At 39.0% G+C, this 15,106-nt stretch overlaps 3 protein-coding genes across 7 annotated transcripts in view; 2 read left to right on the plus strand and 1 right to left on the minus strand.

Annotated features, from left to right (window-relative positions):
- myo6b (myosin VIb) overlaps window positions 1–4,162 on the minus strand; it is a 39,970-nt gene extending 35,808 nt beyond the window's left edge. For all 4 annotated transcript variants that reach the window (XM_034123621.1, XM_034123625.1, XM_034123620.1 and 1 more), the window contains exon 1: window positions 4,041–4,162. The gene's annotated coding sequence lies outside the window, so the exon portion shown is untranslated. The remainder of the gene's footprint in view (window positions 1–4,040) is intronic.
- Window positions 535–9,054, plus strand: colec11 (collectin sub-family member 11). Of its 2 annotated transcripts, none has more exons than XM_034123645.1 (7): window positions 535–594; window positions 6,462–6,622; window positions 6,719–6,790; window positions 7,239–7,310; window positions 7,400–7,453; window positions 7,572–7,667; window positions 7,809–9,054. In XM_034123645.1, exons 2-7 carry the CDS (start codon window positions 6,490–6,492, stop codon window positions 8,216–8,218), a joined length of 837 nt encoding a protein of 278 aa, XP_033979536.1. In that variant the 5' UTR covers window positions 535–594; window positions 6,462–6,489; the 3' UTR covers window positions 8,219–9,054. The 2 variants fall into 2 exon arrangements, with proteins under 2 accessions (XP_033979536.1, XP_033979527.1); XM_034123636.1 differs by lacking the exon at window positions 535–594 and adding an exon at window positions 5,836–5,913.
- Window positions 9,055–10,663: 1,609 nt separating this feature from the next.
- The window catches only part of LOC117478177 (doublecortin domain-containing protein 2), an 87,523-nt gene continuing 83,080 nt past the window's right edge, over window positions 10,664–15,106 (plus strand). The window contains 6 exon segments of the mRNA XM_034125117.1: window positions 10,664–10,944; window positions 11,411–11,459; window positions 11,789–11,865; window positions 12,016–12,147; window positions 12,694–12,849; window positions 12,989–13,037. Coding sequence (XP_033981008.1) covers window positions 10,664–10,944; window positions 11,411–11,459; window positions 11,789–11,865; window positions 12,016–12,147; window positions 12,694–12,849; window positions 12,989–13,037 — 744 coding nt within the window.

Below are 15,106 nucleotides of genomic sequence, written 5' to 3' on the forward strand. Positions count from 1 at the left end.
ATTGTATTAAACAGAAAATTGCAATGTAATGCAGTACTCCGCATATTGCAAAAATGTTTAAAATGGCAACAACATTGTTGGGTGTTAAGAATATCATACCATGGGGCCTCTGGTGATTCCCCCCCCCCCCCCCCCCCCCCCTCCCACCTGATCCTGATAAGCATGGCAATGTTTTCCTACATCTCTTCATAACCGTACATACCCCACAGTCCTTTTAGTACAGCAAAGGTAAGTAAATTATTTTTGCCCAATAATATGTGTGTCTGTATACATTAACTTAACATGGAGATGAATAACACAGTAGTCAGGTACAGTATGAAAGAAATAACCTTAAGTGAAATATCCAAAAAAACATGGATTGGAATGAATTGATATGATTGGGACCTGACCCTGTCTACTTCACTTTCCATTGACCTGTTATTCCTCCGACAGAAGGGATCTTGTAAGAGAGGATTTTCCACTGGCACTCTTCTGAAGGGAGGACTGAGAACAACACTACCCCAGGTGACCTGACATCGAGGGCGCAGCCAAACAATTCTGTTAGGAGCATCTCACGTCTGTCGCTGTTTGCACTGTGCGGTGTCTAAGATAAAGGTAATCCCCAGGCAGTGGTACCAAACTATGACATTTACTATATTTTTTTATAGTACTTTTTTCATAGTGAGAGTAAAGCAGCATATGCTAATTTGCCAGTTTTAAGGCCGAAAGTTGTGTAGGTATTTTGAATAAGTAGTGTGGCAGTAATTTGGAAGTCAAATTATGACAAGAACAAGCTGACTCTTTTAAGCCATGTTACCATAGCCAAACACACAGCTCTTTACACTCAGCCATATATTAAAATGGTACAACTTTATTCTGTTATGTAGCAGGAGTCTGGCAGATGCAGGCTGCTACCAAGTTGATCATTTCTATCCAAACCTTGTTCTGACTATATCAGAGCGTCATTAATGTGATAGCTGTAGCTACTTGTCGTTACCAGTTATGTACAGTTACATTACATTACATTGCATTTAGCTGACGCTTTTATCCAAAGCGACTTACAATAAGTGCATTCGACCAACAAGATACAAACTTGAAGAAAAGTGAATTCCACAACCACAGAGTCCTCCATTAGTTTTTGAGATTGTGCTCAAATGTCAGTGAGGATTGGTGCTGGCAGGTGCCGATGCAACCTTTAACAAGACTCAATATTCAACAGGTATCAACTCATACTTGTCAATCCAATTTAGGAGGAAACTGGAGATGTTAACCTGTAGTGACCTCTCAATCGCTTGTATGTCTTTCTTTAGGAGCTAGACGAGGCTGGACCTCAAACATCTCGCATTATTCAACATTATTCCGTAAGAGATTATTTGTGGGAATGTTTGTGATATTACCTCGGGGCAACTTTTTGACTATCTGATTAGTTTACTTTGCTTCATAACGTCTTTTCAAGATTAGTTAACCATTGATTTCTTGCTGAACAAAAGAGAGTTCATTGCATTTAGTGATTACTGTAATAGGGTCATAGCACTCAGACTTTTACTGTTTTATTATCAAGCACACGTCATGTCAGGTCTATACACCTACAGTACATCTGTTTGTTTTTTCAATATGCTACAGCAACTTCCAGTCACTCAATCCCTTTAACGACTTTGTAACACAATGCTCCAATAAAGATGATGTTATAAAATACAGTTGTTGGAAAGATGTTGTCTCAGAGACACCACGTTCAATAACATTTCATTTCATTTGATATGTCAGGAGAGAAGAATAAAGGTATGCTACAAATGTTTAACAAAAACTTGGTGATGCCTCTACCAAAAAACATAATATAAGAATATATATAATATTTAACCTCTTATTTTACTACGTATCTAAAGCAGGGCTGAAAGCTAATACTGATTCCACTGAAAGTGAATGTAAGACACACGCTGTTATCTAAATGCAATGTTTCATGGGCCATGTTTAATTATAGCAACAATCTTTGTTTATAATATGTCTTTGCCAAGGGTGGGACAACAGTTGTGTAAGAAGATTATTTAAAGGGGACCTATCATGCAAAATGCACTTTTGTACGTCTTTTATACATGAATATGTGTCCCCGGTGTTCCAGGGAACTCACCAAGTGTCAGAAAACACAACCCTCTCTATTTTCCTCCATACCCAAATCTCTAAAAAAGGGGCTGCAACGGATCTGATAAAAACTGATCCAGATTTGAACACTTTCCTGACGTCAGGACAGTGGCGCTACGGCTATTGGGCCAACTCCACCAATCAGGAAGAGACAACCACGGCATTGCCGTTCGAAAGCGCTGGAGACGTTGTAGTACATATGCCAGGCATCTAGATGGTGCTGTTGCTCACAGAATCAACCCTTGCTAAAACAGATCTAAAAAAATTCAAATTGAGCAAAATGAGGCATGGCTAAAATGCATGATCTGTTTGGTATTTTGAAAAAAAAAAAGTATAAATATGCCTTATATAGGTATGGTCCTACACTATATTATTCAAATATAGCATGATAGGTCCACTTTAACAAATCGAAAGGACTGACCCACTGTTAAACGTATTGATGCTAGAAGCTTTTTCGAACTGTGGTTGTAGAAAGCAGAGCCAATGTTAGTTTTGGTCACTTAATACACAGATCAGATTCTACACATTGACTAGAGATGGCTGCATAAAGTGAAAAGGCCCCGTCTCCAACTCTCACAAACTTAGACTTCGTATACAGTATATGGATGCCGTATACACATTTGCAGTGTTGATCATTTGGTTTTAAAAACCAGATTCAAACATACGTGAGAGTATAAAAAATGCACCAAAAGTGGGGAGGGTATAACTTTCTATGTCTGTTATCTTCAACCTTCCAAGTGTGAGAACAAGGCTACGGGGAATCTCCAAGACCTTGTTTGTTAGATTACTGATAACCACAAAGCTTTCCCACAGTTCCCTACATCAGTGGAAGTTAGTATGTCCATCCAGGAAATGTTCTTATTTCAAAATAACCTGACCACTAAAAGCCTAAATGACTTCCCAATCTTGGTATTAAAAGTATACCAGATACTGTACAATAAAGACAACATTCATGCTTACAATATTTGTGATAAACCAACAGCAGTCGACGTTGGTCTGCTGCAAACTCAGTCACATAAACCACACATCTGTCTTTGTAATTCACAGCACTGCTCAATGTACCAAGAGCTTTGGGATTATCGTGCTACTTTCAAAGCAAACCTTCAAACAATCTGTTATATCACTTAGGGAGATAGACAGCCTAATGTCTACTTTGTTGAGTCGCTCCAACAAAACAGAGTACTCATGAGTAACTTTGACTCTGCAGGGCTAAATCCTCTTAGTATCTGACCCTAATCCAGACAGCGAGGTGAGATCCAACCCTAACAAACAAAACTGTAATCAGCTGAGAGACAATGCAAATCAGAAGGTTATGGCATGAGACCATAGGAGTACAGGGAGAAGGAAATATATGTGTATACACAAATGAATGAACACTGGTTCAGAGCAAAAGCAGCACACAAACACGCCTCTTGTTTCCTGCCTCTTGTTTCCTGTTCTCTTCCAGGAAAAAAGGACATGGAAAATGCTTTTCATATAGACACCAGGTCAACTGTTAAAAAAGACAGCTCACACTTTCAAAGGTGCATATTTAGAAAACATTGACAAAATAGAATGTTGGTTTGAATTAGCTGAGGGGTGTCAAAATGGCTGAAATTGTAGAATAAAGCACACAGAAGAGATAACTTCAGGACATCATTTAATTAAGTTAACCATCTTATGTAGGCCTTCAAAAGACTAACGTTATTGAGTCCCTTATTAATTAACCATTGTGACTCCTACTGTAGGAGTTTGTGGCACTAACACTATGTAGGCCAGGCGTGTTCATAATTAAATTAACTTAAAGTTAGTTAGCATACGCGAAATAATAGTGTACCAACCACTCCATCAACGTACCTGTCAATATAATACAACGTAGGCTACCTCAGGCTGTATTTGACACTGACACTCGCCGAAAAAAGTGTAAAAGTTAGAAGAACACTTACGTTCAGGGGTTCAAATGTACGATAAGGGCGACAGGGGTTTAAAGTCCCTCATACGGGTGTGTAGTTGTAGCAGTATCCCAGTTTCGTCCGTCTCTCTCCCCGGGGCAGACAGGAGCTGCGGGCTGTCGGGATGACGGGCTGAGCTCGGTGCTCTTGTGACGTCACTCAGTCTGTACACCGCTGAAGGTGCGTTTATGTGCTGCTCGGAAGATTCAGTGTCGGGTGTTCATTTTACTGCTTGTGTTTAAAGCATAGACTGTATATATAAATGTTTAAAGTCAGACTAAATGAACCCCGTCGTGCAACAGAGGAAAAGATAACGATAATTATTGGAAAGTGTACTTGGGCAAATTATAATTTGATATCACCAATATCATTACTACCACGCACATTAAAGAAACATAAAGTATTGTAACATGGTAAACTACTTTACAAATAAGCATGTGAATCAGTTGTTACATTCAATTTTCAAAATCAAATGAAATGAACTCAAAATTAAATATATAATAACATATAAACAAAGTCTCTGGGAACTGTGTAGGCAATTTGTGGCCACATGCATAATATAGGTTTTCTTAACAGTATGTCAATGTGAGGACTTTTTGAGGGAAAAAAATGATTATACTATTTAATTGGATAATCCCAGGATTGTGCATACAACTGCAGTTAGAGGAGGATTTGACCACACAACCATTTCACTGGCTGCGATGAAAAGACAGCAAGTGTTGCCTTGAGAGTCATGAATATTTGAGGGGCAGGTAATCCAAAACTTTTGGGGGGATTTTTTAAGGAGACATCCAATCCCCCTTTGAAAGCCACCACTGGGTTTGTAAATCTAATTAGGATACCTGATACTCTTGCTTTAGACCATATCTTATTACTGACATTAGATGACAGCATGTAAACATTAACATGACTTTTTTTTGTTCGCAAGTTAAAAGTTCAAGTTAGTATTTGCATGACATCCTAAATAATGCACGAGAAAGACTATGTCCTCTTAACCATATCATGCTGTGACAATTCATTTGGGGGGGGGGGGGCACTCCTCCAAACAGCAACTAATGTACAATTATGACAAACATTTCACTATGGTCAAAACAACTGAAAGCATGCAAACACAAGGAGTTAAAGTCGAATAAATATTTTTGTTATTTTATTCACTGTAATTTTGATTTGCTGCAAAAAAAGGTGAATCATTGTACATTTAAGATCTATGCCAGTTGAATTCCACTACAGTGCATGCATGGACAATGGCTCCCTCAGGTGGCAGCTAAGGGGACAGGCAGATCTGTATCTGAAGCCAAATCCCAAACCAATTAACTTGCTTGCAGCAGAGAGTAAAGAGAAGAGAGAGGATGCACTAGAGAGTTGTTGTCACCCAGCCTCTCTGGGGAAATGATACAATCCAAGTATCTTATTAATATGAAATCCCAAATGCTTAATTTGTGTTGACTCTTAGATACAGAATTACACAGAACGTGCAGTCCATCCTTCAAAATAATGTACATAATGGATTCAACTCCTGTGGGATATTAAAGAAACTTGTTGATTTGGAATTTAAAATAAATTCCCCGGCATGTCAGACATCGCAGGCGCAGATATCTGATAGAGTTGGAAGTTGAGTGAGTGCACTTATCGGGCCCCTCCACCGTCAATCACTGGGCTGCTTTCCCAGCCAATTATCTGTGAGGCCCCAGCTGCTTTGGACTTTATCTGTGAACTGTTTACGAATGTCCTATCACACACATTCTGTGCTGTCTGTAGAGGAACATGAAATGTTTCTGTAGGACCACCAGTGTTCAAAGCTCCTTCAAGCCTTTGCTAGCTGGCTGTACAGCTTCTCCACTCCTAACGTCTGGAAACACCTCTGCAGGTAGGCCAGCCAGATTGTAAAACGCATGATAATTGTTTTTCTCCTCAGGGGTTGCCAAGTTTATGAAAGCTGAATATATATTTGGTTTAAGCAACTGTGATTTTAGATGCTGTTTCTTTCTATAGCCATTTCTATCAATCATTAATTCGTTTATAAGTTGTGTATGGATTCGTTTAAAACACTTATTTTAGTATCTTAGGCCTGTGTGGTGTTTTTATGTTTCTTTTTTACGATTATTTCATTTTTTCAGGATGAAAGAAGCATGCTTTTTTTAGTGCTCTTTTTTGTTTATTTTTGTCATATATTAACATTATTCAAATGTGTGCATGTTCTCTCAGGAAGCCTGCAAACTGGATGCTATGAATAATGACTTCATGGATTTATGGAATTAACTTATATCATTACTGTTTAACTGCTCAAACTATTTCTTCCGATTCCCCTGTTTTAGTTTTCGTCCTAATTACGGAATTGGTTTGAAAATATCTAAAGTCAATTTAAAGCTAATTTTTAAAAATACATTTTTTTCTTTATCTCTTTTGTTTCTACAGCATAACTCACCAACCAGCCCATGTAAGGATGATAGGAGAGAAGTTGTTATTGCCCATATTACTAATGTCTGTGCTGAGGTTACTGACACTACAGACATCGTATGGACAGCAGTTTGCAGAGGAGTCCTGCACTGTTCAAATCCTTGTCCCTGGACTCAAAGGCATTCCTTTTTACACACTCTCACACACGCCAAATATTGAAAATCTGAAATCACAATATGTTCATACTTGGCTTAATATTATTTGTTCGGCAATAGGAGAACCAGGCGAGAAAGGACTAAAAGGAGCACCAGGGAGACCAGGAAGACTCGGTCCAGCTGGAGAGATTGGTATATTGTTGCTTCTGAATACAGGGGAAACCTAAACTATACATACAAACTAACACAGTTCTTTTTTTTTCATCACTTCTGCTATTTAAAACAAAAAAAGGGCTAGGGTAAAGATCACATTGCTTGGGCTGATAATGTGCTGTTACATCACTACCAGGACATCCAGAGATGGCCGAGTGTTTACATTTGGTTGAGAGGTTCGAGAAATGATCCACTGCTGTGGACGAGTGTTTACTGAAGACCTTAATGAGGATTAGAGGGTGCTCACATACTTTTTAAAGAGACTACACAGACTCAGCATTTTAATTTTTAGCAGAAGTAGAGGGATTCAAGTTTTATTATTCTTTCATATTGTTGGTATTTTTTAAGATGCATTCAAAGAAAGTCATAATGCTTTTTAAATAGATTGTATAGTAACTACATATTCCTGTCTCATTTACTCTTTCAGGTCATAATGGGATTAAAGGTCAGAAAGGCATAATGGGACGTTATGGAAAAGTGGGCCCAAGTGGTTGGAAAGGTAATCAGAAAATGTAGAAATATCCTTTTCAACAAATTATTTTACGGATTTAATTAAGTTGTAATGGACAATTCCATTATATATCTCAGGGGTAAAGGGTGACATGGGGGATGCAGGTCCACAAGGCCCTAATGGAGATCCAGGTGAGATTTAATACTGTGTTATTCAGTTTGTGAAGCAGATTATTGCTGGATTAGACACACACATTTGGTGAAATCTGAGAACTAATTAAGACAACCCCCCACATTTTTGCCTTATCAGGTGTTCCATGTGAGTGCACACCAATGAGAAAGACGATTGGAGAAATGGACATTCTTGTGGCACAGCTTTCCTCTGAACTGAAATTCATAAAAAATGGTAGGATTCTTTTAAGCATTCTTTTTTTGTTTAAATACACAGTTCTTGTAACCATGCGTTTGCATTACTTAGTCATAATAAAACTCAAATGCTGGGCATGTCAATGTGAAGTGTATAGAAATACAAGTGCTCATTTTTCAGCACTGCCCTCCCCTGCAGCTGTTGCTGGCATAAAAGAGACGGACAGTAAGGTCTATCTGTTGGTGAAGGAGGAGAAACGCTACTCCGACGCTGAGGTCTACTGCCAGGGGAGGGGAGGGCACCTGGCCATGCCCAAAGACGAGGGAGCCAACGCGGCCATCGCAGGGTACATAACGGATGCCGGCCTCAACCGAGTCTACATTGGCATTCATGACACGCACCAGGAGGGTGTCTTCACCTACGTGGATCTCTCTGCCATGACCACTTTCAGCAAATGGAGGAAGGGAGAGCCCAACAACGCGTATGATGATGAAGACTGTGTTGAGATGGTAGCCTCTGGGGAGTGGACGGATGTGGCCTGCAACCCTACCATGTATTTTGTTTGTGAATTTGACAAGGACAGTGTCTGAGTTCAGTCTATGTAAAGAGAATGCTGAAAGAATGGAAGCATATAATGGAACAGAAGTTAGGAAGATAAGTGTAAATAGGACGGCAAAATTACATGCAAGTTGTGCAATCTAGTATATTTTCCACTTTTCCTTATACGCCAATAAGCTATTTATTTTCTAAACCCACAAAACATCAAGAGTTATTGTTCTTCTGTGAGATTTGTTCTTATTCTTAATACACCCTTAATCTCATACTCTGTGAATTATCAGTGTTTCAAACAGCAAGCCAGGCAATGTATTGAGTTTTTATCTAATGCAAACTATCCACCCAGCAATATTCGCAACAGGGCCATCAACAAACAAGACGAATAAGCAAATACAGAAGGCCGTAGTGTGCATTAAAAATTCAAATTAAAGATTTTGTTTCCAGTTGCATGCTTTTAATCATAAAAATTGAATACAATATGCGTTCTTTATTCATATCATAATTGATGTGGCTGTTGCTATACAATAAAGATTCACTGATAATTTAAGATGAAAGAGTGTGCGCATTATTGAGTTGACAACATTAATCCAGTGAGCTGAGCTAAATCCAGCAGTGTGAGACAGTCTCCACCCAGTGGATGAAGATTGTACTGCATTGTAACCATTTCTAAAACTAGGATGAACTGTCAAATTGGTAAAATTATCATATATGATAGCTCAGTTTTATTCAACTGTCCCAGTAATCCATAACAGTGTGCCAGTATGCAGGAGTAGGATCTTGGAACTGAAGTAGAATACAATACAACCATTTGTAATTGTATTAATAACATGTGCTTTTACTACTGTAGAATACATTTTGTAAAATACTTTTACTAACTGTCTGTTATTTGTTATGGGTTATTTATTTTTGGGAGATTCCTCTAGATTATTATTTATTTTGGAAAAATGTTGGACTCCATCTTAAGTGATTAATTATATCTGATGATCTCGACTAAACAGATGATACTGACTTAAATTAATACTGTCAGTTTGGCATGTATATTATTTAAGAATAATGTATTCTATAAACACAAGAGAGTTTAAAATAATGGTAAATTAATTACACTTGGTAACATTGTGACAGCACAGTGTTTGGTGCATAAAGAAAACAGTGTGTGATTAATAGAAGTTGTCTTATAGCCCCGGCTGCTATTGTTTTTAAGGATGGGCATCCCAGCTGAGATGATATCCTATTGAGTCCCTCTAAGAAGAAGAATTTAAATATGCATAATGTAGTTCTCCTAATAAAGCACAGCACCAAGTCCCTTAAGAAATGCATAATTAATGCTTGGATGAATTATGCATTTAATTGACCAGGAGTTGTCTGGCTTAAACCAATTAGGTGCCATTGTTGGTGCAATCTCTAGTTACCATTGTGGTAAACAATTTGGACAGCTCTGTCTAACAGTGGACAGGCAGATAATCTGTTGTAAAAAAAATGCCTGCAAATGGCAGATACTGTATGGCTACAGTGAATGAAAACAAGAGAAAAACACACCCTGTATCTGAAGTTATATCCAGCTCTAAAGCCACCAATCGAAATATATTTGCAAACTATAATGTTGATCATTACTTTTGGCCTCATAACACATGAATTACCTTTAAACATGTATTTGAGTAAATAGTAAAACTGTACAATTTGGTAAGGCAAACACAAGGAGTGATAAAGGGGTGAAAGGTATACCAAATTAATATATTGTTGCTCAATATGCCTGTGCATTATTGGTCTTGTTAACATCCCTATCCACACAGTGGACGTCGTCCTGAACATATAGGCTACAGCACAAATTTGATAAAAAATAAATAAATAATGAAGTTTAAATTCTGATAAAAGAATTGTAAAGACTTGTTCGACTAAACCCAACAATATTGGACTTCAACACAATGTCCCTGAACTATGCCAGATGAAGTGAACATTATTTAATATAACTTTAAGAGTTATAGTGTTATGTTGCAATGCAATATTCACTCCATAATAAAGCACATAATGCAAAAGCTAGACTGTAATATGCATATCATCAAAGAGGACTGATACTGAATGTGGTTTATTTGATGTAAATCAATTTCATGTAATCCAAAGTTTGCAGAATGATGGACTGTGCCAAATTATATAAGTATCTTAAATAGGCTGTAGTGCTATTTATTATTTAGTACAATTACAAAACAGAACTGAAATTGATGAGCATCTGAAAAAAGAATGCCTTTAGCCCTGCTGGTTGCCTTAGAAACAGTTTTAGAATCAAACAGTAAATTAACGTTACATGCTAAAGGATGAAACTAGCAACCCAGGCGGTGGATTGGTTTCTTGATGCTACACCTCTCATGTAGAAGAATTGGTTTCAGATGCTATCTCCAGTTGCTCAGGAGCCTCAACACGCCTGCCAGTGACACATTTACTTCTGACACCCAGCGTCGTTATTGTTTGTTTAAACAACTTCAACTATGCCGGATACAGCAGTTAGAAGTGATTTGCTACCGACCAAAACAATAATTGTCTACAAAAACGGAGACGCTTTCTTTCCCGGAAGAAAATTAGTAGTAAATCCGCGGCAGTTGTCAACTTTTGACAGTTTTCTGACATTTTTGACCAGAGGGCTTGAGGCTTCTTTCGCCGTCAGAAATCTTTACACTCCCAGAGAGGGCCACAAGGTTCAGCATTTGGACAACTTGATGCATGGCAGTGTGTATGTTGCAGCCGGGCAAGAGCATTTCAAAAAGCTGGAGTAGGTACCGTGCTGTAAAGTGTGTGTCAGGGTGTGTGTGGGGTTCAGCGGGGATGTCAGGTCACTGTGACCGAGGGCGAGCTCCATTCTCGGCCCCAAAATGGAGCGTTATTTTCGGCCTATAAACTAGCTAAAGTAGTGTTCTGAGTGGGTGTTTGTTTTTTTATTAGGGGAGCGTTTGTCTGTTAACAGTTCAAACCATGTCTGTATTTCAATAATCATTTTCATAGCTTACATTTACCGATATGCATCTAAAATAAAGTGTGGATTTGCAGTATACTGTTGTGGTTTGATGTGCTTGTTAGCATGTGTTTTGTTGGCAGTATTCCACCTTAAGCTTTATAACTAGTAATACTTGACTTTTGATGTCTTCCAGGCTATCTTTGAACACCATCTGTGTATGTTTTACATGTAGCACCTGAAGCCTGGGTCTGAGTAATTAACCCTTTTTTTGACTGCCTTTCAGCTATTCTGCAATTACAACCAAGAAGCCACAGAATAAGAAAGAAGAACAGGTAAGACTACTTAGAATGTTTGGTCATTTGTACTTAAACTGCATAGATCATTAAACTACACTAGGCCTACCCATTATTTTCATGTTCTATATTATGTGTGACAATAGTATGATATGGAGCTTTCTTTAGTGGAAGGGTTGAAGGTGTCTGAAGCCTAAACCAAGACCCATTGCAGTGGTCTGGATGAAAATTGTCACCAAGCACTGATAACAAAATAAAAATTCCTGTAACCACACGTAATATCAGAGTTTGAGTTAAATGCAAAAAAAGAGCCTCATTCCTTACTGACCATTGGGGCATATTCTGACCCCTAGTTTTGACATTTTCAGATCCGACCTGTTGTTCACAGCAGATTGGTAGTTTCTGCTCGCTGTAAGAAAGCTACTGATGAGTCTTGCACCATAAAGTGAGTATTGATTTTTAAGCTTGATGCATATGAAGTTAACCTAGGAAGCAGAATGTTTGTTGCTGTGTATGTAGTTATGCAAATAAATCATGTATTTTCATTTTGAGCAAGCAAATATTTTATTTGTGTCATCTTCGTTGTGTTTCGTAGTGTCTTCACCAACGGAGAGGTCTTGGTTGCTTCAGTTCGAATACGGATCCCAAAGTTTACTCTTAGAAGCTGGGAACATGTTTTAGCCATGGTGACAGAGAAAGTGGGACTTCGCACTGGTGCTGTTCAAAGGTGATGTCTGAAATCATTACATTAATCTTTATAGTTGTATGTGCCAGTGAGGGAAAGCAGAGATACATCTTCCAGTTGTTTCTATATTAAATAATAGCACCCAACTATAAAACATATTTTGATGTTTTTGTATTGTTTCTTTCAAATACATGAATCACAACACATCCATTCTTATCCACACAAATGATGTCCTTTGTCATGTTTTGCACTGGAATCAACTAACATTTCTTATCAGAAATGGTGCACTTCAATTTAAAGTTGTTAACAGTTAAAACTCTGTTGAATATCAGCTGCTGTAATATAGATTTGGGAAATCAATTGTGATTTGGACCATATCTGCTTGTCATGTGCTCACAGTAGTTACTCTAAAATCTGCTTTTAGGCTAAACCTGGTTTGATTAATGGAAACATTAAGTTGAACTACTTAAACACTATTTGAGATAACAACGTTTCTTTAATATCTAAACACTTGACATTTATCTAAATATATCAAAATATTACAAAACATTGTTCTAATTTGTTGTCTTTGTGTATTCGAGTTCTCAGGCTTTGCACATTAGATGGGCGTCCTGTCCGCGGTCCCACTGAACTGGAGAACAACCAGTACTATGTCGCAGTTGGTGCAGAAAAATTCAAAGCTCTCCAATATGATCACTGCAACCCCTGCAGGGATGTAATGAGGGAAAACAACAGAATTGAAGGGTATAACACTGAGGATCTTTTGTCCATTAAATAAGTTTATATCTAAATATTTAAAATAAACACTTAATCCATATTCTGATTTGAAAAGAAAAGAGAACATATGTTTATTCATTTTGGGTTTCCCCTTTTCCACCTGCAGCCAAGTCACCCTGCCTGCAGTTGGAAAGACAAGACCTCCAAAGGTTGCGGTGAGTACTTTTGCTCCAGAGTTGTTTGCAATTTGACATCTGGTTGTTCACTTTCTCCCGCCATGCTCAGTTTTCTCCCTAAATTCCCTCTAGTTTATTGCTGTAACACCTTGGTAGCATCACAGTTGAAAAGCGTGTCTTTGCACACACAGCATTTCAATTAACATCTCCCACATGTGAGACTTGTTGGTGGGGGTGCAATTCGTTATGAAACAGCGCTATCATCAATCACTGTCTGCAGGAGGCATTGCGTTACCTTTGCTTTTCACTTTGATGGGTAATCCCCACAGAGAAAGGCTGGCCCACTTGATCAAGCGCAGTGAGCCTCATAGACAGATCATATGCACCAGGGGGGACTCTACTGACTGAAAAAAATAAAATAAATAAGAAATCTCTTATTCAAACCAGAACCGGGACAATCTGTATTGTGATTAAGTAGACAGTGAAGTGCTTTGACTCCATATGAGGATTGCGATGCTGTGGGCCCGAGATGTACACCAAATCACACGGTGAACATGAGAACATGCCCACTCAGCAAGTTGAGGTGGAGATGGGTGGGGGGGGGCTGTGAGAGATGTGTCTGACACCTGATTCTTCTAACCATGAAAGATGACAACGCTGTGGCAGATGCCACATTTTTCTTCGGATGGAGAAAAATGTCCCATGCCTTATCTCTTGCTGTATCTGTAGTCGTCTACCTTTTTATATTCAGAAATCTGATGCATATTTATCAGCAATATATTAGAATATGTTAGGGAAATTGGAAGATTTCTTCATCTTATTAAAATCTAGTCAATCATAAAACAGTATATGGAAACCATACTGTTATGAATCTTTGCTTCACTGAGGTTCATTGACTTTAAAATCTGATTCAACACCCTCTGCCATTTCACACAACGCCATGAGGTGGAGACAGAGACAGAGACATGGCTATGTTTTCATCCACCAGCTCATTGTAGTATTATTCATTCAATGAACATGAAGCTGCCCCATTACACTCCCTTTGCCTCCACGTCTGAACCCTCATGAATTTGTAAACATGATTTGACCAGTTAATAAGGACTTTTCAGAGGGGAACGACACATGTGAGGAAAGCTGCCCTCCGTCTTGATCTGTCGGCTGCTTTAGCCTACTGATTACACATCCATTTATAGGGTCATGTGCGCCATTAATTTCAGTTTGACCTCACAAAACAACAGCAGTCTGGTTTCGAATGCCAGTAAAAAGATCCTTTAAACATGCCCACTGAAGCTGTGTAAAATATAACCTTGCTTTTGCCACCTCGCACTACGGGAACGGTGTCTGTCCTGTCTGCAGAGCGTTTCTGCACCGCTGAATGGGACATCTGGTCTGAAGCAACCACTGAAGTCTGAAGTGACGGCTCTGCAGAGTGTAATATTGAAACTCTCTAGCACACCATGTTCCCTTTGGGATCGAGCATATATGCTGAGTTTGGTGTTCACAGACATGATGAGGTAGAAACTTTTGAGGTAGACGTCGCATAAAGACATGATTAATAGCAGGGAATAGCAAAGAGAATAATGATGTGAATCAAAGCAAAGTACTTTTCACATAAAAGTGATAATAATGAGCAGTGCGGTTGCGCTTCACATGTACTTCACACTTCCTGTGAAAACAGCCCAGAAAGGCTGACTAAACCTTTTAATAGCTGCACTGCCTGACATCAGCGATGACTTGCTGCTGCTGCTGCTCTCCATTTCTCTGCTGTTTCTGGATGATGTCATTGGTGAGGGGAAGTAGCAATGCCCCATGGAAAAAGTATACCCCCCCCACTGCTGCCAGCATGTCTGCTCGCTGGGAGTGGCTCCTCCTGATACCACAGCCAGTATGGATGGAGGCTGCTCGGTCAAATTGGTTGGGACCCCCGTTTTCCCCTAGCTATCATATCACGGCGTCCTCTTGTTGACTCCTGTTCTCTGCCACTTGAGAGGGCCACAGATTATTTGCTGCTCGGTCCCCCTGAGTCCCCTTCACACTAACTTTAGCACTCTCTTCCTCTCTCTTGGCCTCTCTCTCCGGGGCCTCCTGATACACAGAGTTGTGTGCTC

This window comes from Trematomus bernacchii, unplaced genomic scaffold, assembly GCF_902827165.1.
Source record: "Trematomus bernacchii unplaced genomic scaffold, fTreBer1.1, whole genome shotgun sequence".
NCBI classification, from domain to species: domain Eukaryota; kingdom Metazoa; phylum Chordata; class Actinopteri; order Perciformes; family Nototheniidae; genus Trematomus; species Trematomus bernacchii.